Source organism: Eschrichtius robustus, chromosome 5, assembly GCF_028021215.1.
Source record: "Eschrichtius robustus isolate mEscRob2 chromosome 5, mEscRob2.pri, whole genome shotgun sequence".
In the NCBI taxonomy this organism is placed as follows: domain Eukaryota; kingdom Metazoa; phylum Chordata; class Mammalia; order Artiodactyla; family Eschrichtiidae; genus Eschrichtius; species Eschrichtius robustus.
The window spans coordinates 6,682,230-6,708,762 of NC_090828.1; the positions used below are offsets into that span (position 1 = coordinate 6,682,230).

General features: G+C 43.5%; 2 protein-coding genes across 5 annotated transcripts in view; one reads left to right on the forward strand and one right to left on the reverse strand.

Moving 5' to 3' along the window:
- Positions 1-2,479: 2,479 nt before the first annotated feature.
- The window catches only part of LOC137765040 (UDP-glucuronosyltransferase 1A1-like), a 38,319-nt gene continuing 14,265 nt past the window's right edge, over positions 2,480-26,533 (reverse strand). Inside the window, exons 1-6 of one of the 4 annotated variants that reach the window (XM_068544189.1) lie at positions 13,157-14,045; positions 11,866-11,949; positions 6,996-7,127; positions 6,229-6,316; positions 5,720-5,939; positions 2,480-3,089 (exon numbers count right to left, since the gene is read on the reverse strand). In XM_068544189.1, coding sequence (XP_068400290.1) covers positions 2,792-3,089; positions 5,720-5,939; positions 6,229-6,316; positions 6,996-7,127; positions 11,866-11,949; positions 13,157-14,020 — 1,686 coding nt within the window. In that variant the 5' untranslated portion in view covers positions 14,021-14,045 and the 3' untranslated portion in view covers positions 2,480-2,791. Of the gene's footprint in view, positions 3,090-5,715; positions 5,940-6,228; positions 6,317-6,995; positions 7,128-11,865; positions 11,950-13,156; positions 14,046-26,533 lie in introns of those variants that run through there. The other 3 variants (XM_068544190.1, XM_068544191.1, XM_068544192.1) reach the window with 3 other exon arrangements.
- Positions 19,886-20,602, forward strand: LOC137765042 (dnaJ homolog subfamily B member 3-like). Its single transcript, XM_068544193.1, has one exon. It carries the CDS (start codon positions 19,886-19,888, stop codon positions 20,600-20,602), a length of 717 nt encoding a protein of 238 aa, XP_068400294.1.

The window sequence follows — 26,533 nt, forward strand, 5'->3', positions numbered from 1 at the left end:
TCCTTACAAAATGACCTCTTTTTTGCTTAAGATATCCCAAGTTGGGTTGTCTTACTTGTAAACAAGAGGGTCTAAAAACTAGGAACACAAAGGTGCACAGGAGCATGAACTGGGGGAGGTCAGAGCAGCTCGGGGTCCCTGGGGCTTGGGGGTTGAGGGGTGGAGTAGCAGGGAGCCGTGGGCAGTGAGGCCGGGAGGTGGTCCCTGGGTGGACCGGGAAGGACCTTGAAGGAGGGGGGACATAGTCCACGAAACAACATGGGGCTCAGAGGTGTGGGATGGAACTGGTGTGAACGGCTTGTGTTCCAAAAGCCACCTAGGGAAGGAATAAATTGGGCTGGGGTCAGGAGAAATCCTAGCTAGCCATGACCCCAGCTCCAATTTGAAGCCCACACATTTGAAAGTTCTACATGTAACACAAAGCAAAAAACAAACCAACAAACAAAGGTGTGGACAAAATTAAAGAACAAGTGGAAGAAAAAAATGCACGTGACAGGAGGGTATTTTCAGTGATTCAGTAAGCACTCAACAAAGCATCAGGGGCTTCCCTGGTGGCTCGGTGGTTAAGAATCCGCCTGCCAATGCAGGGCACACGGTTCGAGCCCTGATCCAGGAAGATCCCACATGCCGTGGGGCAACTAAGCCCGGGCGCCACAGCTACTGAGCCTGCGCTCTAGCGCCCGCGCGCCACAACTACTAAAGCCTGCGCGCCTAGAGCCCGTGCTCCGCAAGAAGAGAAGCCTCCACAATAAGAAGCCCGCGCACCGCAGCAAAGAGTAGCCCCCTCTCGCCGCAACTAGAGAAAGCCCACGCACAGCAACGAAGACCCAAAGCAGCCTAAATAAATAAATAAATTTATTAAAAAAATAAAAAATAAAGGGAAGGAAAACAAGAAAAAAATTTAAAAAAAAAATCATCAGGGTAATACACCCCACAGGAAAACAGGCAAAGAATATTCTCCAAAAAGGAAATACAAATGGCTCATGAGCTTGAAAAAAGAAATTCAACCTTTAATAATAATAACAGGCAATTAAAAACAAAATCCCACTTTTGCCTATGAAACTGATACTTTCTTTTCTCAAGATAATACTTTATACTGAAGGGAGTTTGAGAACCTGGCTCCCTCACCACTGATTGAACCCCTCTGGCAAGTTCGGGAATATCTCAAACCATTTGCCCAAGGTAACCGTGCATCAGTGCCCCACCCAGATCCCTGTGTTCTTATCGCTTAGTGCACAGGGCCGGACCTCCAACACCACACCTGCATTTCTCTCCCGTGGGACCTCTCTGGGTTTTAAAGCCCTCCTTGCCTGCTCTTGTGGCCGACTGGAAGTGCAGGGAAATTAATATCACCTGGGAGCAGCCAATCACCGACAGGGGCAAGTGCTCAGATCCCCAAGGGCCTTGCCCCTCCAGTCTGGGTAAGTCTGGCATGTTTTCTGCACTGGCTCCCAGTGTCAACCAGCAGGATTCAGTTCCCACTGCCCACAGAGAGCTGCCTTCCTGATGGTCATCACTCCCCATCCTACTCCCCACTCCCCTTCAGGGTTTCCTTCACTTCCCAGATAAACTCCTTGCCTGTGGATCCACACCTTAAAGGAACCGAAACAGACAACCATGGATTTGTTGTAAGGCACTTTCCCATGGAAATAGTCATGAATATGTACAAAGACTTAGCTACTAGGATATTCGGTGAAGTCTTTTCTCTAAAAGAAAATAAAAGTGAATACACCAGGAAGTAGTGGTTAAATAAATCCTGGTATATTCATGCAATAGAATATTCCTTGGCCACTTAAAACACATTAAATATTATACAAAGACCTGGAGAGAACATTCACAATAGGATGAAGTGAAGGAAGAATGTTAGAAAACACTAGATATCTTTGGTATCTTTGCAATATTTTATAACTATATACATTTGCCAAAATATTTACTAACTGTGGTTATTTGCAGGGAACATGGTTAATGGTGATTTTAATTTCCTTGTGTGTATATGTGTACACCTCTATATTTTTCAAATTTTCTGTCAGAATCATGCATTACTTTTGTAGTTAGAACTTGTAGTTTAACAATAAATAAATGCAACACCCATGAAGAGACCACCTAATAAATATAATTTATATGAATTTATTAATATGTTTTTAGTTATTACATCAGAGAAAATATACTTGCCAGTCGCTATAATTTAGGCTTTTGTCAAATTCAGATCCATTTGGCTCAAGCAATGATTGTCTGCTCAGGCATATCACCCATCAATTTTATACATCATTCTTTCCCCCCAAAGTCAGAAATCTATACCATTCATTCATATCATATCAAGTACAAGGAATAAACGTTTCCTTACTTAGATGCACAAAGTGACATCTGTGAAGCATGAGCATAATTTAGAACCAGGCATTATTGGTGAAGGAATCTATCACATCCATCTACAGATGCCAGAAGATGAGGTTACAACTCATCCTGGGGCGGGGGGGTGGGGGGGGGGGCAGGGGGAAGCAGTGGCTCCCAAACAGGTCCCATTTCTGCGTAGGTGAAGTACTGCAGATTGAAGGAGGGACCTATCCAACCCTCTTTGCAAGTCATTTGAAAGATGACAAGTGTAGTCCAGATTAAAGATCCTGGAGGGAGCAGAAAAGATATTTAAATATCTCTACCTATATGTGTGACTAACGCTTAGATCATTTTTATTTTTTAAAACACACTCTGGGGTGTTATTTTCTGGCAAAGTATTTCTTGAATAAGCATAACATGAATTTAACCTGACTCTGTTTGCAAGTTTCCAACCCAGTTCTCAGTGTGCCTTGGATTTATGAGATTTCTTCACTCGCTCTTTTTTCCCGAAGCATTTCCAGAAGGCAAAGGCACAGCCCTTAAAGGTGATGAAGATGACTGTCAGTACGACCGCCAGGAGGAAGCCGATCACATCCAAAGAGTAGTACTGGTACCAGGTGAGGTCATGGGCCGCAGGGCGCAGGTGTGGCGCCCCCTTGTGCCTCATCACAAACTCCACCCAGAATACAGCCAGGTCTAGAGGCTCCATGGGGCGGTCCTTGTGAAGGCGAGAGAGGTGCATGATGTTTTCCTTATAGCTGAACACACAAAGACAGTTATGTGAATGCCTGGAACACCAACAGTAGCGAACCATCCTCTATGCTTGCTTCCAGTTAGGAACGCTACCAGATTTTCCAAACTTGGCAGAGTTTCTATTGTAACCAGAAAAGAAAACACACACTAAATATTCTAGAAAGAATGAAAGAAAGAAAGAAAGAAACAAAGAAAGAAAGAAAGAAAGAAAGAAAGAAAGAAAGAAAGAAAGAAAGAGAGAGAGAGGGAGGGAGGGAGGGAGGGAGGGAAGGAGGGAGGAAGGAAGAAAAGGGGAAAGGAAGAAAGAAAACTGGAAGCCAAAATTATAATTTTAAATTATTTGAAACTTGCGTCCTACTTTTCTTCTTTTCTTTTTAGTGATATCTTTGTAGGCAATTGATCATACTTTTTTCGTAACAAGATAAAGAAATAAAGGAAAAGGTCATCTCAGAAATTATTAATGATTTCCCATTCAATGAGATTGTAAACAATCTCTTCTAGCCAAAGTAAAAACCATTTTTAAGTGCCATCTCCAAGACAGTGCTATACTTTCAATTCAACTGTTGAAACATCAAACCTCCAAGTGCTAAATTTTGCATGAGGCAGTGTCTTTGCAGCCTGTTAAAGAAAAATGGATTCCTGTTTATTTTGGACTGTGTCGATAGCTGAGTCAGAATATCCAAATCCAAAATGGGTTAGATACTTCAACCCTTAGTATGGATGCACTTAAAGAGGAAAGAGAAGGAGGAGGAGGAGAAGGAGGAGGAGGGTAAGGAGAAGAAGAAGACAAGGGAAAGAAAAGAGAGAAGAAAGAGAAAAGCGAGACGCTTATTCAGGAGCGGTTATGATCATTGCTGTCCTTGAATATGTCCATCATTTTATTTGGATACATTATTATAATGTACTATTAATACTTGGTCATAAATTCTGTTAAACATCTTCCTTGTGTATAAATCTTCTCTTATAAAATAGATTTTCTTGGACTTTCATTCATTCATTCAATATTTATTGAGCACCTGATATGGCCTGGTTGTATAATCTGATGTTGGAAATTTTTCCACTTCTTTTTATTTTATGTAGGTCCAGTCCCAGCTTAGAGTGCTGGGAACATGGAGATTCACAATCGGAGATGGCTCAGAAATGGATAGATGAAGTTAGTAACTTAAGCTGACCGATTAGTGTTTTGTTTTGTTTTGTTTTAATGATAATGTACCAGAGAACTTCTACCAAGTCATTTTCAGGTTACAAGTAGTTGTCCATACCACTGAATGAAAGGTCAAAATTACATCACTAATATGAACCTCAAGAATGAGTTTCCAGCATATGGAAAGAAATCGGGCTTTAATTGTAGTGATGTGTGAGCAGCGCCACCCGATGCTGACATGCTGGGCTGCCGGAAGCCAATTGGAATGATGGATAAGAACCACACCGACTGCTCTGGGAAGGTTGTTGCTGGCACTGTGGGCACTTCACCCTGGGGTTGTGTAGGCAATTCTTTTCATTCACAGGCATCACACACATGGGAGCACCATCATTTCTAGCACATTTTCCTGGTCCAGGCTCAGTGTCCCCCTGTGTAGTGTGTCCTCCCATCTGAACACACTCCAGTCTTTTCACGTCTGTCCTCCTTCAAAATGAAGCAAGTATGGGTGAAGGCTCCTGACACTGTCGTAGATACATACACACATGCATGTGCACACGCACATACATAATTGATTATTGGATGAAGTCCACTCCTGGCAATCACTTCTTCTCATAAGGTTTTGATCAGCCTATCACTTGTAGCAATACAATCAAGTTCACGCAGAGATAATTCGATCTGGTGGCTTTTTGCCTTTTGAATTGTTTTCATAGCCACATTTGAACAAACTTGACTTTGCTTTTATTATAAGCCTTTGTCATATCACATCACACACACACACACACACACACACACACACACATTAATAAACCCCATGGACAAAATTTCTCACAGGTTTCAGTGCTCGGAAAAGCCTTACCTTTAAGCACCTGGTTTGTTTTTATCTTACAGACACTATGTTTCTTGTAATGGAATACTTCTCTCTTTGCAGGAACTTATAGATCAGACATCTATTATATTGACATTGTTTTTTTTTTTAAATTGGAGTTTTAAATATACCAAGGGAAATAATATTTAAAATCACTTCTGTGTGGGCTTCCCTGGTGGCGCAGTGGTTGGGAGTCTGCCTGCCAGTGCGGGGGACATAGGTTCGAGCCCTGGTCTGGGAGGATCCCACATGCCGCGGAGCGGCTGGGCCCATGAGCCACAATTGCTGAGCCTGCGCGTCTGGAGCCTGTGCTCCGCAACGGGAGGCGCCGCGATGAGGAGTGGCCCCTACTTGCCGCAGCTGGGGAGGGCCCTCACACAGAAACGAAGACCCAACACAGCCATAAATAAATAAATAATAGAATAAATAAACCCAAAAAGTTAAAAAAATCAGTTCTGTGATAAATTCCATAGGAATTAAAGCATCTTTTTCTAAAAGGAATAATAATAACCCCGAATCATCTTACTTATAAATTAGATCTTGATGTATTTGTTTTCACATCTGAATGCTTATTGTGAAGCGATGGCCAGAATATAAGTAGTATTCCTTGGTAGCTTCTCTCTTACCTTTTGTCACTGATGACGGTTTTCAGGGCATTTTCTAAATCTTCTGAACTCATTTCCAGGATGTTCAAGGTTACTCCGGCTCCCCGGGTCTCCATGCGCTTCGCATTGTCCATCTGATCGCCAAACAAGGGCATCATCACCATGGGAACACCATTACATATTCCTTCATAAACACCATGGGAGCCGGAATGTGTGATAAAGGCCCGAGTCTTTGGGTGACCTGAGAAGCAAAACAGGGAGGGATGCCAGCAGTCAAGCCACTGAGTTTCACAATCTGACATCGTCTAGGTTCTGAAAGCACTCTCAGGACCCAGTGCCATCCACACGTGGCCCTTGCAGAAACGTGCAGAAGAAAATGTGGGTTGAGACGTCCTACCGGGTAAAAAGCAACATGAGATACATTGGCCATAATATTTTCCAGCTGAACAATTCTTTAGAATAGCCCTGCCTGAGCCACTTTCTTAATTTAACCTTGGTTTGACCTACACATCAAATCCTCCCCCACGTACCAAGCAGATCATTTTGGGGCAGCCACTTGACAAGTTTTGTGTTCTTCGCAAGATTCGGTGGTGGCGTCCCAGTGTACCGCCACAGGACCTTGCAGAAGCAAAAACACAAAAAAACAAAAAACAAATAAAGTTTAGGAACATAATATGATTTTTAAAACAAAGCAAGACATCTGCTATAGTAGCTAGAAAGTGGAGTCTCCGAATGAATATAACCTTGGCAAGGGTGGGAGGTATAGCGAGTAAGAAGGCTTCTGGGGATGGGCAACATTCTGTGTCTTGTTCCAGAGGCTTGATTCCACGGGTGTGTTCACTTTGTGAACTTGTGAACATTCATCAGGCTGTACATTTACGATTTTGCACTTCTCTGCCCTTCAAGGGAAAGTTTACTTAACAAAATGAGTGGGCATAGAACTATTAAAGCAGAAATATAAGAAACAAATCCAGGGTTCTAAGCAACAGCTTTCTGGAGAAATATTCTTATGCAATATGAAGAAACACTATCCTGCCCATTTTATTTTTAAAAATAAATTCTAATATACTTTTGAGTCACTTAGAGAGAAAGAGACCTCCTCGTGAAGTGGATCATGTTTTAACAGAGTAGTTGAGAGTGAAATTGCAAAAAAAGAACAACTTTGGATTAATAATTGGGAAGTGGCAGGGAAACCCAAGCCTAAAGCCCAACTCATAGAATTAATTTAGGTACTGAAAGCCTGGGGTTAGAACTCTTGTGAAGACAGATAAAAAGAAATCGTGTAGAATCTTCTTACTGTCTGAGGTATTTTGCCCAAAGCATCAGCAATTTCCGTAGCTTTCTGCTCTGGAATCTCTGAGACCATTGAGCCCAAGGAGAAGACCACAATTCCATGTTCTCCAGAAGCATTTACATAGGCTTCAAATTCCTAGGACCAGAAGAGAAATTTCCAGTTAAATTTTTTTCTCATATTCTTTGGCGACAGCATACATTCAGCTATGAATCAGGTATCTTCCTCTTAAGAATGTGATTAAAGGAGTGTGTGTGTGTGTGTGTGTGTGTGTGTGTGTGTGTGTGTGTGTGTGATAGAGACACAAAGCATTAGTGTGTATTAGAGCATCCCTCCCTCCCTAACTGCCTTCCATCCCACAGGAAGAAGGCTTCCTGCTTACAGAGTTATCACTTGGGTTCTTCTCTGAGATACAGAATCCAGGTAATGTGCCAAGTTTCCAAAAGAAAAGTGATCAGAGGTAAGACCAGATCCACTTCTCCAGGGCTTCAGGCAGCTGGGAAAGTCTTGGAGGAAAGCAGGCCTTTAGGGGTGGGCGGGGCTGAAGGAGAGAGTTGAAGACAACAGGAAGGAGGGAGGAGAGGGGAAGGGGCATCCTGGAGAGAGGAGAGAACCTTTCAGCAGATTCTGTGGAAGGAAACATTGGAGGAGAGGAACCCGGTCCAAAGAGAATTTTGGAAAGCTTTCTATGGACATTAAAGTTCCTGTATTGCCTAAGAAAATCTACAGTAAAGACCTGTATTACTTTTCAAGATTTCTAGAATTTTCTTTTATATTGAAAGAATGAATGGAGTCAAAGCAGAAAGCTACAGACAGCATTAAGGATTAGACTCGGGATTAAGGAAAAAGGTTCAAATAGCAAAAACATCCTTTCACAGCTTCCCTGCAGCCTATGACAGTCTCCCACATGGCAGCCAAACACACTTGGATGATTAAAGATCATATTCACGTCAACTCAGTGGTGAAATTCAACCAGTCAACCATGCATTTTTCCACCTTTCCTGGAGAGGAGTTTCTAAAGAGTTTAAGTCAACTTGCCTGCTTTAGCAAGAAGAGTATACAGAAGTTTATTTGAATCTTTCTTTGCTGGTTCCTTAATGTACTGTAAAAAGTAAACTAGGTATGAAAAATACAAAATAGGCGACAGAAACTCTTGCCAAGTGTGTCCCAGCGATCTGAGCCCCTTCTGTGGAGTTCAGAGAAGGTCAAGGGCACGTGAGTAAACCCTGACTACCAAAGCCACGGGTGGGAAGGAGAAACAGGCAGAGTCTTCACGCACCCAGCATATGACCCTCACAGAGTGCTCATGTCCTGTTCCAGAAGCTGATTCCTTGTATCACTATGTCCATCATTGTCATCCAAGGAAGGCTGCAAATGTAAGGCTGCTCCATTGTCTCAGGAGGCATCCAACAAGGATCATCCGCAGGCATTACGGCCTTGGCTATTTAAGGACAAAGCTCAAGATGAGGCAATGGGACTTTCTGAAGAAACTTCTGGGCCAGATGACACAAGGAATAAGGGATGAGGAACAGAGAGAGGGCTACATGCGAAGCCCTCTGCAGATTACACCAGCTTGTTGTCCTCTGCATGTGAGACAGCATCATTCAAAAACTGGGGGCTGGGCTTCCCCGGTGGCGCCGTGGTTGAGAGTCTGCCTGCCAATGCAGGGGACACGGGTTCGAGCCCTGGTCTGGGAAGATCCCACATGCCGCGGAGCAACTGGGCCCGTGGGCCACAACTGCTGAGCCTGCGCGTCTGGAGCCTGTGCCCCGCAACAAGAGAGGCCGCGATGGTGAGAGGCCCGCGCACCGCGATGAAGAGTGGCCCCCGCTTGCCACAACTAGAGAAAGCCCTCGCGCAGAAACGAAGACCCAACACAGCCAAAAAAATAAATTAATTAATTAATAATAATTAAAGGTGCTAATAATTTTTTAAAAAACCAAAAACGGGGGGCTGAATTGATTCAAAGTCCTCCCTTTGCCAACGGTGTCCTATTGCCATTAAGTCGACTTTTTTAAATCAAGGAATAATGTTTTTCTCTTTGGCCGCGCTGTGCGGCTTGTGGGAACTTAGTTCCCCAACCAGGGATTGAACCTGGGCCCTCGGCAGTGAAAGTACAGAGTCCTAACCACTGGACAACCAGGGAATTCCCAAGGAGTAATTTGTTAATCAAGTGAGTTTTGGTGTATTTGAACTGTACACCGTGATTGATTTTCCAGTTAACAATGAATCTTACAACCACTAGAACACGAGCAATCTGTGGTTCCCTTGAACAAAGCAGGATTTTAGAAAATGTCTGTGTGTATGGGGTGAGAATCAGAGTTGGCAGGGATCCCAACTAGTAAATACAGATTCTAGTTTACGACCTGGTAAAGGCCCTTCCCTAAAGTAATAAGGAATAGACTTAGAGATGGATGTCAAACAAAAGCTCTGAAAGGATGCAACAAAATGATTCAATCAGAAGAACAGCAGCATTAGCCACAGTGTTGAAACAAGAACCTGGAGATGAGTGGTGGGTGTGTTTCAGGAAGAGAGGAAGGAAGCTCCTAGATTCAGCCCTCCACAATAATCTTAGCTCAGCCTGATCTGTTCCCAAACTTCAGAGCCAACGCCAGAGTGCTCCAGGCTTCAGGAGATACATGCACACACACCTGCATACGCACACATGCAGGGGCACACACGTACACAGTGGGAATCCACTTAAAGGAAATAGAGCAAGGCATAAGTAGGGCAATTTTCCCCCAACTGTCGGTTATTAATGATCTAATTAACTCTCTGAGAGTCTCCAGATGGTTTTGTACGTCTCCAAAGAGTGCCAAGGGCATTAGTGAGACTGTGTGATGTGGTTGGCTTTGCCCAGAACTGCGGGGTTTCCTGGGACTTTCAGTGTTAAAACCAGAACAGTCCTGGACAAACCACGATGCTGGCTACCCTGGATGTGAGCTAGGAGACTTCGTACGGGGCTCAGCACACATGATTTTCAGAGATGGCTGCCAAGCTTGATTCCAAGCATGCCGGTAAAGCCACTGACCAGCCCTACTGCCAGGCCATCCCACTGTCTAGTCCGCCCCCACCAGCCTCAGGCCCTGTTCTAGGCCCCTGGCTCCTGGCAGCTGTGTCTTAGCCTTTCCCATCGGGCTCATCTGAAAGGTCAAGGAGCTGGTATCATCCTCCCCACCGACCACGCTGAATTTCCTAAATTTCCTAGGACCTGCTCTCCTTCATGAAACCAACTCTTACTTTAACCTTGTCTAGAAAGGGCCAATGTCCCCTCCTTCCATACCCTTCCACAGCCACTCAGCCACCGCAGGATGTGATTAACACAAAGGGAACGCACAGGGCCATAAACACCCAAAGTTAGGTAATATCACTTGGCTGGAGTTTAAATGCCATGAAAGTCCATTTACAGATCACAGAAGGGCACATGGCCAGTGTCAATTCTGGGCCAGTACGGGATTCAGTAATGGTGAGGTCTACCCCCTACTTGGCAAAACTTCCCCTAAACCTTGCCCCGATTTCACAGTCTCTGGAATGGCCAAAGAGCAAAGCCGTGTGTTGACTGAAATAAACCTCGACCCCCCACCTCTTATCCCATTCCAGAAAAAAAAGGCTCCCCGAAGCGAAAATACTTGCCTACTCCAAGGAGGCTTTTAATACAAAAACCCTGACTTTTGCTGCAAGTTTAGTATTTTTAGTTCCAGGCTTTTATTAGATTTTTCCTTCCCAAATGCCTTTTGTTTTGCAAGAAGCCTCGTGAAACCCTTAGTATGTTGGAAACATGTCGCTTTATCATTATACACTCAGAGCCACTTACAAACATTGCAGGCTTCCCTGGCCAGCACTCTTTCTTTTCCTCGTCATCTTCAAGTATGTTCTCACCCATCTTCTGTTTGGCTATTTTCCTCACAACTAATGTGGATGTATGGGTATCGTCTCTGTATCTCTACATGTCTACAAAGATGGTCTCTCACCCTGAGAGGGGACTGACATCTTGGAATTCTTGAGTTTCATGCCTTTGCTCTCGACACTGTTCTACCATCTTTATTCTTTCAGACATCCCAAAGGTATGCCCAGCACCAGGCTGTGCTTTCTCTATGGACTCTCATTACCAAATAAAGATTTTATCTTTATTCCTGAAAAGTTCTGGACATTTACCAGTAGCATTGGGAGTAGGATGGTCCCCACTAGAGGGAGGGAAGTGCAGAGTAACATTCTTTAATTAATAAAAAGAAAAAGAAGATAACAGCAACGTGACAAACCAGCAAAAATCAAGAAACGGGGAGATGAAAAAGCAAAATAAAAATAAACTGGAAGAATTATAATCAAATCTATCAATTGTTAAGTACAAACAGGCAAAATTCAACTATTAAAGGAATCTGCCTGCCTGACTAGGTTAAGAATATCGGCTCCACCTTGTTTAAAGAGAAAGACGGTTGAAGATATGGAGTAGTAAAGAGGCACTAGAGAAGTGAAAACAAAAATAATGCAGGAATGGTGATATTAATATCCAAAAAAGTGGAATTTCAAATTAAAAGCATTTAAAATAGGACAAGGAGAGCTACTATTTGGTACAACTTACAGAGACATTCTCACACCTAAGCTTATTTGCACCAAACAAGGCAGCAGCCAACACATACTCAATACAATTCACCACTTAGACAAATTTACAGGGGAAAAAATCTATCAATAAATGATATAAAAATATGATATCAAGAAAGGTAGTTGAAAAAAAAAAAAAAGAAAGGTAGTTGATAAAGTTCTGCAGCCTCTCCCATTAAACATGCAAAATAAAGAAGGAAATCATTTAAATAAATAAAGACTGTTTGCCAAAAATCAATGGCAAACTTAACGCAAAGCAATGAAATGAAAATCTCACTTGGATGTGCTGGCTAGCTTTCTTTCCTTTGACCTGAATACGCCCATTGGTTTGATGATATTTCACTCCTTCCTTTTCCTCTGTCTGAAAGAGAATCATTAATGGCTTTCTATACTCTTAGGTTTTCTCATCTTGCTTTCAGAAAATCAACACCACCTCCTTCTTTCTTCACCAGACCACCCCATCAAGACACAAATGTGTCCAGCGGGTCATTTCTCAGAATCTTATTGCCATAGGACCTTTGAGGGATTATCAGATCTCTCTCCACGTCACAGGGCCAGAATCAGAGCCCCATTCTGGAGACTCTGTCTTGCAGCAGTGAGGTGAAGGCATCCACCTGACACTTGATTTCTCCTGGTTTTCTTCCCGCCGCCCAGAGTTTCTCCTGGCTGTGACAATTACGTGATCATTTAAAATATGAATCATGTTGGGGCACACTGGAAATAAGATTCATCGCTCTCCAAGGGTGATGATAGCCCCTTAGTAGGAGCCAGACTCAGCACCTGGAACGTGCCTGGGCTACCAGCAGATCCTCAACCAATACTTGAAAAATAAATGAATGCACCCCCACTGAAGTGTCATCTTCTTGAAGAATCCTTCCCAAACCCCTTTTTGAAGGAGCCTCTCCTGCTATTCTGTATCTCCTCTGTTGAGATTTGGAAGAGGATGTGAATGCTACTTTTCTGCATACTTCCAATGGTGTAGGAGAAAAAAATTAACATATAAGCATTTAAGAGAGATGCATGAACTTTCTGCCCATTGTCAGAACCTGGCTATCTGGTGATTTGCTTAGTAGAGGAAACGGAACTGCAGGATTCAGCCTATCTAGAAATGGACCTTTAGTCAGAAACATAAAGGCAATTTTCCCTGCTGGGATCTATAGACATCAAAAAATTATTTCAGCAATCTTGACTCTTGTGAGCCTGACCCAGTCACGGGCAAAGTGCATGCAGCACAATTTTGTTCTCTGCAAGGAACCCTGAACCCAGCATGCTGTGTTTATGGCATTTAACCGGTGTTGCATCTAATTGATTATTATCTGCTGGAGCACACAGAATAAAGTGGCCAAAATACACTTTCCTGAAGTATCTGATAAAAGAAATAACCCAGAAGATGATGCCAAAGACAACTATAAATTACATCTCAGACCTAGGAGACTGGTGAGATAGAAATCAACGAGAGAGGACATTTGAGACTATCTCAGCATGCTCATTCAGCACCTGTGGCAAGCTCATCGACCCAAAGCACTTGCTAGACTACAGGCATCTAAAGTTCCCACTCAAATACACACCTGAGATAGTGGCTTTTTGCTAGCGCAGTTGATCCCACCAATAAAAACTGTATTGGGCATGATGGGCCTTGGGTAATTATTTACAAAGTCACTTCTGAGGAGCCAGATAGATGCATAGCTCATAAGGTCCTGGAGAGTCACGTCTTTCTGAAGCACTTCCGAGGCAAGTGGCGCGTACGGGGAGTAAACCATGCTGCACAGAAAGTTCTCTGACAAGGCAATGAGAATGTTCTTCACCCGCTGCAGGAAGGTCATGCGATCTGAGTTAAAGGACAGAGGCCTGGGCACATAGGATGGTGGGTTGGGGCACTGGGTACCCTGAAAGTCCAGGCTGCATGGCATTCCATTCAAAAAGTACACGGCAGGCACAGCCAGGTACTGGGCCACGATGGGGCCACAGGGAAGGAAAGGGTCTGTCAATACAGCATCAAAGCTGCCTTCTGCCAGGGAGGACATCAGCTCCTTGTTGTGCAGTAAATGGGAGCAGGCGGAAAAAAGTAGAGCCGAGTCATCTTTGATTTTCTTGTATATTTTGACCACGCGCTGCAGAAAAGGATCGTTCTCAAAAACACTACGCCCAAGGTTTATAAAAGCCACTTCCAAGTCCTCCCTTCGGAATGGCACAGGATACCTCTTCAAGGTGTAAAATGCCCCTTCTTTAATGTACATGGAGGCATCGGATGCAAGGACCACTATGTCATGTCCCCTGTGCTGCAGCTGCTGGATGGCCCCGACCAAACTCAGCCAGTGGCTGCCGTCTATGGGGACCACCAACAGCTTCCCACCCTGCGTCAGGGCAGGGCCGAGCGTGCACAGCAGCAGGCCCAGGATGAGTGGACGTGGACCCTGGGACCCTGCTGTCATGGTGCCCCTGCCGTTGCTACCAAGACTGTCACCTGCCGGAGGTCTGCCCTCTCCCACTTACACAGCGCAAGAACCAAACTGTACACCAAGTTAATGTTTGATTATGTCACGTGACGATCGCTGTCAGTGAGCTAGCGGTACCTGGAAGTTTACTTTTAGAGATAAAGAGGGCAGAACTTGACTAGGTCTCTTCATAGGCAACAACAGTTTAACTGGCTGGAATTCCTTAACAATCACTTGAATCACTTTTTTTTTTTTATCTTTGTTGGAGTATAATTGCTTTACAATGTTGTGTTAGTTTCTGCTGTACAACAAAGTGAATCAGCTATACGTATACATATATCCCCATACCCCCTCCCTCTTGAGCCTCCCTCCCACCCTCCCTATCCCACCCCTCTAGGTGGTCGCAAAGCACCGAGCTGATCTCCCTGTGCTATGCGGCTGCTTCCCACTAGCTATCTCTTTTACATTTGGTAGTGTATATATGTCCATGCCACTCTCTCACTTCGTCCCAGCTTCCCCTTCACCCACCCTCCGTGTCCTCAAGTCCATTCTCTACGTCTGCATCTTTATTCCTGTCCTGCCCCTAGGTTCATCAGAACCATTTTTTTTTTAGATTCCATATATATGTGTTAGCATACGGTATTTGTTTTTCTCTTTCTGACTTACTTCACTCTGTATGACAGACTCCAAGTCCATGCACCTCACTACAAATAACTCGATTTCATTTCTTTTTATGGCTGAGTAATATTCCATTGTATATATGTGCCACATCTTCTTTATCCATTCATCTGTTGATGGACATTTAGGTTGCTTCCACATCCTGGCTATTGTAAATACTGCTGCAATGAACATTGTGGTACATGTCTCTTTTTGAATTACGGTTTTCTCAGGGTATATGCCCAGTAGTGGAATTGCTGGGTCATATGGTAGTTCTATTTTTAGTTTTTTAAGTTACCTCCATGCTGTTCTCCATAGTGGCTGTATCAATTTACATTCCCACCAGCAGTGCAGGAGGGTTCCTTTTTCTCCATACCCTCTCCAGCACTTATTTTTTGTAGATTTTTTGTTGATGGCCATTCTCACCGGTGTGAGGTGATACCTCAATTGTGGTTTTGATTTGCATTTCTCTAATGATTAGTGATGTTGAGCATCCTTTCATGTGTTTGTTGGCAATCTGTATATCTTCTTTGGAGAAATGTCTATTTAGGTCTTCTGCCCATTTTGGGGTTGAGTGTTAGTTTCAGGTGTACAGCAAAGCAATTCAGTTTTATATATATATATATATATATATATTTTTTTTTTTTCAGATTCTTTTCCATTATAGGTTATTACAAAATACTGAATATAGTTCCCTGTGCTATACAGTAGGCCCTTGTTGTTTATCTATTTTATATATAGTAGTGTATATGTGTTAATCCAGCACTCCTAATTTATCCCTCCCCCGCTTTCCCCTTTGGTAACCATAAATTTGTTTTCTACATCTGTGAGTCTGTTTCTATTTTGTAAATCAGTTCATTTGTATTATTTTGTAGACTCCACATATAAGTGATACCATATGATATTTGTCTTTCTCTGTCTGACTTACCTCACTCAGTATGATGATCTCTAGTTGCATCCATGTTGCTGCAAATGGCATCATTTCATTCTTTTTTATGGCTGAGTAATAGTCCATTGTGAGATAGATAGATAGATAGATAGATAGATAGATAGATAGATAGATAGATGATAGATAGATATACCCAGCCACTGCATCATTTTTTGATTCATTCATCCAGCCAACATCTATTGATTCTGGCACAGTACTGGGCTTGGAGGCTCCAGCAGAAACCACCACAGATGCGTCTCCCACCTCCCCAGAATTCATGCTCCATCTGGAGAGACAGACTGACAATCTAAACAGATAAACAGACACATCAGAGGTTGTGACCTAGGAGGTAAGAAGGAAATGAATGCTGCTGGAGTAGAGAATGATGGGAAAGGAAGCCCAACTCAAGTCTGTGTGCACAGAAGGCCTTTCTCAGGGCAGATCTATATCCATTCAGGGAGGCAGTGAGAGAGCACTCGGTAAATAAGAAACCAAAAGAGATCAGGCAGCAAAAGGTCAACTGTGCTCATCACGCAGGCCCAGGGAAAGAAGACACTTTGGGAAATTCTGATGATCAGTTGAAGGCGAAGGGGCAAGATGAACAAAAATACTAAGAGGAACACGTATCTATTGAGCATATGCTGTGTGCCAGGTATGACGCTTAGTACTTTACAGCACATCTTAGGTAATCCCCAAGAACTGTGCTGTAAAAGCTGATACTCTTATTCCCATTTTACAAACAAAGACACTGAGGCTCAGAGAGATGGAGTGATTTGCCAAAGTCCTGTATTTACTAAGTGGCAGATCTGAGACCCAGGCCCTGGGTGTAGAAGCCTGGAAGCACTGCCTCTTAACCACAACTCCCCATGGCCTCAAGCAGGGCCCAGACAACAGTATTAAGACTGAGATGGAAATGGACAACAAACCAGAAGACAGAAGTAGAGCTGTAATCCCCACAGTCATGACCCAATCAAAATACACGGAGAGAAGGCAGATGGCAGGACTTTGGGATGAAGTAGAATGTACTCCCACAGCAATACCCAGCACTAGCTGGTGCTCCGAAGATCGGGCGAAGGGTCAGGGAGCCAAGTATGGTAGTTGCCGAATAGAAGTGCCCCTCCCCAAGAAAGGGCAAATCGGAGTGCAGACAGAACTGAGCACCTCGCTCTTTCCTTTTGGGATCCATTGTTGTTTGACGCAACCCCAGGATGAAAGCACAGAGCCCAAAGTTTTCACTATGGACATCACTGGCCCATACTTGGGGATCTGTTAGGAGGTTCGTGGAGAAACTGCTAACTTAAATTGATGTCCTGTGGGGCATGTTCACTGGGTCCCCCTCATTCCGGTACTTAGAGTAATTACTTAGAGTCCCTTTTCCCTGTACCACCATCCCTCCTCCACAGACCTCCAGTCTTGTGTGTGCTTACGTATGGGTGCACATGTGTGCACGTGCTCACACTCATGTACTCTGAAGCTCCCTGCCCTCCCTGCCCTGCCCAGACACTCAGCAATTCTCCAGGACCAAGATTCTGGGTGAACAGAAAAGAGGTAGCAATGCTTTTGCTCATTGTTGTGCGCTTATCTGCCATTCTGAAATTCATAGCCCAGTTTAAACAGTAAGGGCAGTAATTCTTCCGAAGTCTCAATATTGTGAGAGTTCATCTGTAGATTACACAGAGCAAAGGGGCTGTAAGTACACACAGTCACCCCGGTAATGATTTTGTGGCTTTCCTGCACGACGCAGAAACTCAGAAATTTTTGAGGCCTCTGTGCACTTGGATGGTTTGGGATCGTCACTCTGCCCATGACCAGGAAATGTTCTTTACCAATATGAATAGCAGACAATCCACACACTGTCAAGAATTACGACCAAGAACCACTACTAAGCAATTCGATAAAGCTCCTGTCCTGAAACCTGTGAAGATCTGACACTCAAAATCCATTGTTAATTCCCCCACTCATCAAATATTTATGGGAAGTCTTGGCCCTCCCAGCACGATGCTAGGAGCTGGGGCCAGAAACCCAAGTTAGAAACGGTCTGTGCCTGTCAAGAGGGCTCTGGTGGACAAACAACCAGGCAATTACAGGGCAGAGTGAGATGTGCCCTGGTGGAGCATGGGTGGCCAAGGAAACTGAGCAGGGCAGTGATGTAGTCTTGCTTTAGGGGCTACTGAAGAGTGGGGCGTCTGCAAGAGCATTCCTGGAACCCATTGGAAGGTGATTTCTTTTAAAGCTGAAGCCAATAGTTAAGAAACCCACCACTCCACAGATTCCTAGTTCTTTTGATGGAATCAGATTGGAGCTGCTTGTTACTAAACTAAAAGGGCTACATAAACAAGTCCTTTGCCCTCTGGATAATCTGTGGGACCCTGCAGGGGGAAACAAAGCCATCTTCCTTAAATCTCTGTAGCATTTTGCTTTATTCGGCCTTGTACCCCTTAGCAGTCTGCCTGTCTGTCTCTGCTACAAGACTCTCTCTGTGTCTCTGCCTCTATCTATGTATGTATCTATTCACATATATATACATATATACGTCCACAGGTTCAGCTTTGGAACCACTCTCTCACGCAGGTGGCCGTCCATGGTTTTGCAGACAGTAAGACTCAGTAAATGTCTCTGTATGGATGTGACACCCCTTCTCCCTTTGCTCTAGGCCCCATGTCCAAGCAAGAAAGTGCTGAATCTGGATCATTCTACCACTGTTTCTCAGACCCACCTGCCATGGTCCTGCTTCAGGGCCTCAACCCCCAAGCCCCCTAATCCCTACCTGTCCCTTTTGGCTCCCTGCATAAGCTGTCCCCACGCCACCACCACCCCTGAAACCTTGGTCAACAGATTCCTAGGGCCCAGAATAGAATTCAGACTCCTCAGCCTTGCCCTCGGAACTCCCTGCGGTGGACTCCAGCTCACTCCTCCTCTCTAGCCCTTCTGCTTGACCCCTCCCTCTGCCCCTTTCCCTGCTGTCGTTCTGGATCACTTAACCCTCCCAAAACACACCTGGTATTTTTCCATATTGCTTTGTTTACACCGGACTCTACTCCCAATCTGCTTCCTACTACTGTTTATTGCGTGCTTAGCAAATGCCAAGTTCAGGGCTTCAGTCTCTCCAGGCGATATGGAGTCAGCAGTTTGTCATGGTGAAATGGTGCACCCTTTTGGATCTACTACCCTTCATGATGAAATGTTGAGAGTTCATTGGTTAATCATTTCCTCTTAGAACTAAGTGACCTTTATTGGTGTTGCCTCACCATTTATGAAAGCAAAGAATATAGAGTCAGGGAGAGAATAAGGAGGAGGTGGAAAGAAGTCAGATGTCAAAAAGAAAATCATGGTTATGATACAGCAGTTTTAGCAGAAGTAATCATTGAACCCCAAGTTTACCCACAGCACTATAAACATGGCCAAACAAGCTTTAATCATTTTGATATACTAGACGAGATGTTCACAAACTATGGGCCACAGCCCCCTCGGGATCCCCAAGACTTCATCAGAGAATTTCCCAAAGTTAAAACTATTTCCATGATAATGATATTTGACTTTCGTGTACAGTGGAATTTCCCAGCGGCTACATGACACGTGATATAGCAATACATTAAATGTAGGAGCAGATATAAAAACCTAGCTGTCTGTTAAGCCAGAGAGATGAAAAAAATGTAAAATGAAACCACTCTTCATTAAATTTCTTTGGCTTGAAAAATAGTTATTTTTCCATAAAAATATGATTTATGTTAGCATGTAATGGGTTTATCGTTATTAAATTGACTAACTTTGGCTGTTTTAATTTTTAATGGAGTAAGTGCTGATAGATATAACCCACATAAAATCAAAAGGGTCCTGAAGCCAAAAAGTTGGAGAAATGCTGTCCTAGACAAATGATACAACTGTCCTTCAGCCCAGGGTCGGACTAAACTCACTCCTGTTGCACTACCCCTACCTCAGGCCGAGGGGAACCCTGACGTAAACCCTATTTTAAGAAAAGCATTTCCTAAGGCATTCAGAGCCACTGCCCCTATTTGGAGACCACAGGTCAGCTGAGGGCCGGGTGGGCGGAGCGAATGAGTGGGCGGGGCCTCCACGCCTGCGTGAAACACGTCACAGAGCGCCTCGTGGGGAGAGCATTCTGGGATGCGGCCTCGGCCAATGAGACGCGGGCCTCGTCACAAGGGGCAGGCCCTCCGGGCAGCCTGGCCTGGTGGGCACTCTGGCCTGTGCCCCGAGGCTGACGGCCGCGCCGCTCGCCCTCTCCCTGGCCTGCGGGCCGTGCCGAGCCGTCCAGCATGGTGGACTACTACGAGGTGCTGGGCGTGCCCCGCCAGGCGTCGATCGAGGCCATCAAGAAGGCGTACCGCAAGCTGGCGCTCAAGTGGCACCCGGACAAAAACCCTGAGAACAAGGAGGAGGCGGAGAGGAGATTCAAACAAGTGGCCCAGGCCTACGAGGTGTTGTCAGACGCCAAGAAGAGGGACGTCTACGACCGATACGGCGAGGCGGGAGTGGAGGGCGGCGGTGGCGGCAGGCCCTTCGAGGACCCCTTCGAGTGCGTCTTCACCTTCCGCGACCCGGCCGATGTCTTCAGGGAGTTCTTCGGCGGCCGGGACCCGTTTTCATGTGACTTCTTCGGAGACCCGCTTGAGAACATTTTGGGCGGTCGGAGGAGCTCCCGCGGAAGCAGAAGCAGAGGGTTCGCACCGATTTTCTCCACCTTCAGTGAATTTCCAGCATTCGGAGGTGGTTTTTCTTCCTTTGATACAGGATTTACTTCCTTTGGTTCCCTGGGGAATGGGGGCCTTTCTTCCTTCTCCATGTCTTGTAGTGGTGGGACGGGCAACTTCAAATCCATGTCGACTTCCACCGAAATCATTAATGGCAAGAAGATCACCACCAAGAGAATCATTGAGAATGGCCAAGAAAGGATAGAGGTGGAAGAAGACGGAGAGTTAAAGTCCATGACAATAAATGGCAAAGAGCAGTTGCTACGCCTTGACACCAAGTGATTCCGGTCCACATTTAATTCAGAGCACATTTTGAGGAAGAGTAGGATTTTTTTTTTTTTTTTTTTTTTTGAAGATTGCAAGCGAACTCTACTTTCAAAACGGCTGTACTCAAGAATTTAGAAACAGATCAAGGCAATGCCTATTTGTTGTTGTTGGGACCACAGAATGGGACCTCTGTTTTTCTTTAAAACTGTGGTAAATATCTGTATGCTCTTTGCTATTTATTAAACATCCCAAGGCTGATAGTGATTATTTCATGGTACTAAGACAAAATGTTCACCACCGCACTTTGAACCTTGCCTTTCCATTTTGTTTGAAGTGTGAGCCAAGTAGCTCGCTCTGAAGTTAACATTGCGAAGGTAAATACGTTTACTTCAATTTTTTAGCACAAAGTAGTAAGAGGTATGAATATATTAATAATACTCCTGGCTTACAGATGGTTTTTAGTTCTATATAATGCTGGTGACATAGTAAGAGTTGACTGCTTAAATATAGCGGTAAACCTAGGCTTTTTAAAAACAGGTAAACCTGGCATAGGTTGATGTATTAGTTTCCTATGGCTGCTGTAACAAATTACCACAAACTTGGTGGCTTGAAACGGTGTCTGTTTATTCTCTTAGAGATCTGGAGGTCGGAAGTCTGAAATTGGTTTCATTGGATTGAAGTCGGTGTTAGCAGGGAGCGTGTTCCCTCCAAAGGCTTGGGCAAAATACTTAAGTAAATTCCTCATGGTTACCGTTAGTTAATAGGATCCTTAAGACACTATTCAGATAACTTGACTTAAACAGTAATTTAAAAAAAAAAAAACAGTGGTGGTGACGACTCAAAAACTTTATTCAATTGCTAGCTGTACCCAAACTGGTTCTACAACTATGAATGCTGGAAATGTAAAAATGCATTTCCAGGGGCTTCCCTGGTGGCGCAGTGGTTGAGAATCTGCCTGCTAATGCAGGGGACACAGGTTCGAGCCCTGGTCTGGGAAGATCCCACATGCCGTGGAGCAACTGGGCCCGTGAGCCACAACTACTGAGCCTGCGCGTCTGGAGCCTGTGCTCCGCAACAAGAGAGGCCACGATAGTGAGAGGCCCGCGCACCGCGATGAAGAGTGGCCCCCACTTGCCACAACTAGAGAAAGCCTTCGCAGAGAAACGAAGACCCAACACAGCCAAAAGTAAAACAATAAAAAAAAAAAAAAGCATTTCCATAAGGCTACACAAAACTATCCCTTTGCCATGTGCATGATGTATCTCATTTCAAATTAGATTGACAAAAGCCGCAAAGATTTGAATAGTGGAAAGTTTGGAATATTGTTTGAGTGATGAAACACACACACATCTGAGAGGATAGCTTTCTGTTGGCACAATTTATGCCCCCAAAGGGGGCATGGTTGCCTTAGGATAGTCCACTGCAAAATGTTCCATCCTCCTTGGTCCTCTCCCAAGGAAAGGTTTGCGTGAGGCATGAGAGCAAAAAGACAACTGAACTGGACAGACTGAAAATGCAGCATGTTCTTAGTTCTTTACGGAAAAGTCATGTGACCTGAGCACATTGTTAACAAACTTAGAATATATGAGATTGAGTTTAGATACCCTTTGGTCCTTTAAAGTCCAATCCCCATGGAATGACATGCAAAAAATACACAGCAGGGACACAGGATTCAGCCACCACTCTCCTACAGGGACACGCGGAGTCTATTAAAACCATGTCAAATAAACAGTCACTGAAGTACCTCGGCAGTGCTGCTTATATACTCTGTTCAAGCAGGAACAGAATAAAACAGACTACTTGGGCTTTTCAAAAATGAGTTCATTTGCTTGCCAGGCAAGGGAACACACTGTTGAAGACATTCATGGTTGTTGAGGGAGCTGGAAGGGATGGGGAGCAGGGACAGAAGGGATGTTAGGAGTTTTGAAGTGATAGGAAGGAAGGTGCACAGTTTCATGGTGCTTATGCTAATTAAGGGTAGAAAACTACCGTTCTGGATAGAGCAAAATAAGTGCATTCGTATACAAATAGTTAAAATAAGTCCCCGTTGTTCAGTGGTCAGGTAAGTCTTCAGTTGAATCCAGTAAGAGTCTGGCACACCAAGATGACACAGAGGTCTTAGATCTTCAACCGCTCTGGGTAATTAGAATAGTTGAGGGCAAGGACAGCGTTCAGTTTTGATATATCCTGGATTAGTACTGCTAAGTGGAAAGTTTCCCTTTTACAGAAATAGAAAACATTTAAGGAATTTTCAGGGAATTCCCTGGTGGTCTAATGGTTAGGCACTTTCACTGCCATGGCCCTGGTTCAATCCCTGGTCAGGAAATTAAGATCCCTGCAAGCTGCGAGGTGTGGCCAAAAAAAAAAGAATTTTCAAAACTGAAAATCTTTTTTTTTAAATTAATTTATTTATTTTTGGCTGCATTGGGTCTTTGTTGCTGCGCGCGGGCTTTCTCCAGTTGCGGCGAGCGGAGGCTACTCTTCATTGCGGTGTGCGGGCTTCCCATTGCGGTGGCTTCTCTTGTTGTGGAGCACGGGCTCTGGGCGCACGGGCTTCAGTAGTTGTGGTACGCGGACTCAGTAGTTGTGGCTTGCAGGCTCTAGAGCGCAAGCTCAGTAGTTGTGGCACACGAGCTTAGTTGCTCCGTGGCATGTGGGATCTTCCCGGACCAGGGCTCGAACCCGTGTCCCCTGCATTGGCAGGCAGATTCCCAACCACTGCGCCCCAGGGAAGCCCAAGTATTCCTCTTTTATGGAAAGGCTTGAATGGGTTTCAGAGTGGAAGAAAAGCATTTCCTCTGGTGCAAAAGTGAACATCTCAAGTCCCCTGCGTTGGATTCCCTCCATGGAATCACTAGCACCACCCCACAGAACACACCAGGCAGGGAAAAGTGTGTTCCTGTGAGCTCCAAGAGACCTGGGGACCTGTCGTCATCTTAGCAGAATCCAGATAGACACTTCCCCGCTGGAGGGCCACACTTAACTAGTTCTAGTTCAGCTTATCTCACACAACAGAAAGTATTTGAAAGAAAGAATACTCTCTTCAAATAACCATTAAGGATCAGTCTTCTTTCCCCTGTGATTCCACTCTTCTGTCTCCAAACAGGGAGGGAGTCCCTCTTCATCTTGGGCAATCATTCACCCAAATGCTTACTTGTCCAGGAATTTCTAATTCCACTTTCTCAGTAAACACAGATTCATTTCCTCTTCTCCTACTCTCCTTTGAACTCTTTCTGTATAATTTCAACGACCACCAATGAGCATACGCAGCAATCTAATGTGACTACACTCTGGGAAAGAGTCAACAACCTCATTAATGAAATAGTCTATTCTCCATCTTTAGCCCATGCAGCTGAATTTTGGACTTATTAGTAACTTACAGAACTCTTTCCTCCTATTAATATGCAACTTGTAGAATACCTAATCAGAAATAAGCTTTGTTAAGGTGGAGCTCTCTAAGGAAAGCTCCTTATTTGTTTTTTTGTTTTTGTTTTTGTTTAGTGGATGAGAATACTTAATGTAAAATCAGGGAGAATGCTTCATTTGAGGTATCTATATTTGGCAAAATAAAGAGGAACTCTTTACCTTGGAACTTTATGAAAACAAAACCATTTGTTGAAAATGAGTATATTCATATTATGGGAGGGGCAGTAACTAACTTGAAGGAAGCAAAAGAGTGAATTTTTTTTAATGCATACTGAAAGCAGTAAAGATCATAATTGATAATGCAGAAAGTAAAATCAGTGTAGAAGTATGCTCTTCCAGAGATCATCTCCCAGAATGCATCAGAAAAATAGAGTAGATAGGATTGAAGAGCAACATGAGAGCAACAGAGCCTGGAAAGTAGAAATCTGTGGGTGACAGATGTTCCCCCAGAAGAGACCAGAACAAAATTTCAATAACTTAGAGGAAAACTTTCAAGTTTTCAATAAGATCTGGGTTTAACTTTAGGCTGATGGTGTGTGGTAGGCAGAAAAATGGCCCTGCAGAGAAGTTCACATTCTAATCTCTGGAAGCTGTGAATATGTTGCCTTACATGGCAAAGGGACTTTGTAGATATGATTAAGTTAAGGGTCTTGCCATAAGGAGATTACCATGGATTATCTGGGTAGTTTCAACCTAACCCCACAGGCCCTTATAAGTGAGAGGGAGGCAAGAATGTCAGAGATTTGGAGATGCTGTACTGCATTTACATGGAAATGGAAAAATAACAGATAATTCCCAAATTAACAACAAATAATATTGTTTATAAAAAAAGGAAAAAGGAAACACAAAAAGAATGAGCTTATACTAAATGGAAGGAATAAAGTAATTATATTGTGTGAATGAACAGAATTCTTACATCAAAAGAAATAGATTGGATGGAGATTTTTTTAATATTTTTTAAATTTTTAAGTGAACTTTTAAAGGTTTCAAGTTAAAAGAGATAGACTTCACATACATGGTCAAGTTACTTTTTTCAAGGGTTCAAAGAATATTCAATAGGGACAGTCGTTTCAAGAAATGGTGCTGGGAAAACTAAATATCCAAATGTAAAAAATGAGTTTGGACTCTTACTAATGTCATATAAAAAATTAACTCAAAAAAAAAAAAATTAACTCAAAATGGATCAAGGATCTAAAACTATAAAACTCTTAGAAGAAGACATAGGACAAAACTTCACAATATTGAATTTGGAGAAGATTCCTTGAAAATTACACCAAAGGCATAATTAATTAAAAATAACAAATTGCTGATAGTTTTGGTTTTCTTTTTGCGGGGGAGGGGGGGGGCATGCCACACAGCATGAGGGAACTTAGTTCCCCGACCAGGGATCAACCCCGTGCACCCTGCAGTGGAAACGCAGAGTCTTAACCACTGGACCGCCAGGGAAGTCCCTAAAAAATTAACAAATTGGACTTCATGAAACAATGTTAAATGTGTACATCAAAAGATATCACAGAGTAAAAAGGCAGACCATAGAATGGGAGAAAATATTTGCAAATCATATATTTGATAAGGGATGAATATCCACAATATATAGAGAAGTCCTAAAACTCAAGAACGACAAAAAGACCTGATTCAAAAATGGGCAAAGGACTTAGACATTTCTCGAAAGATGTGCAAATGACCAATAAGCACATGAAAAGATGCTCAACATCATTAATCATTAGGGAAATGCAAATCAAAACTACAATGAGATGTCACCTCACACCCATTAGGATGGCTATCATTTAAAAAAATACAAAAAACAAAGCAAAAAATACAGAAAATATGCCTGGCAGAGGATGTGGAGAAATTGAAACCCTTGTGTACTGTTAGTGGGAATGTAAAATGGTGCAGCCACTGTGGAAAACAGTATGGCAGCTCCTCAAAAAATTAAAAATAGAAATACCAGATGATCCAGCAATTCCACTTCTGGGTATATACCCAAAAGAATTGAAAGCAGCATCTCAAAGAGATAATTGTATGCCCATGTTCATAGCAGCATTATTCACAATAGCCAGAAGGTGAAAGCAAATTGTGTCCATTGGCAGTTGAATAGGTACACAAAATGTGGTCTGTATATACAATGGAATATTATTCAGACGTAAAAAGGAAGGAAATTCTGACATATACGACAACATGAATGAACTTATATGAGGTACCTAGAGTAGTCAGATTCTTAGAGACAGAGAGTAAAATGGTGATTGCCAGGGACTAGGGAGTTGGGCAAATGGGGAGATGCTGTTTAAGGGACGTAGAGTTTCAGTTTTTCAAGATGAAGAGCTCTGGTGTTTTGTTGCACAACAATGTGAGTGTAATTAGCACTACTTTGCACAACAATGTGAGTATAATTAACACTACTAAACTATACCCTAAAAAATGGTTAAGATGGTAAATCTTATATTAGGGGTATTTGACCACACTTAAACATTTTTAAGAAGCAAACTTTGTGAAGAAAACACAGCAGTCATAAACCTATGT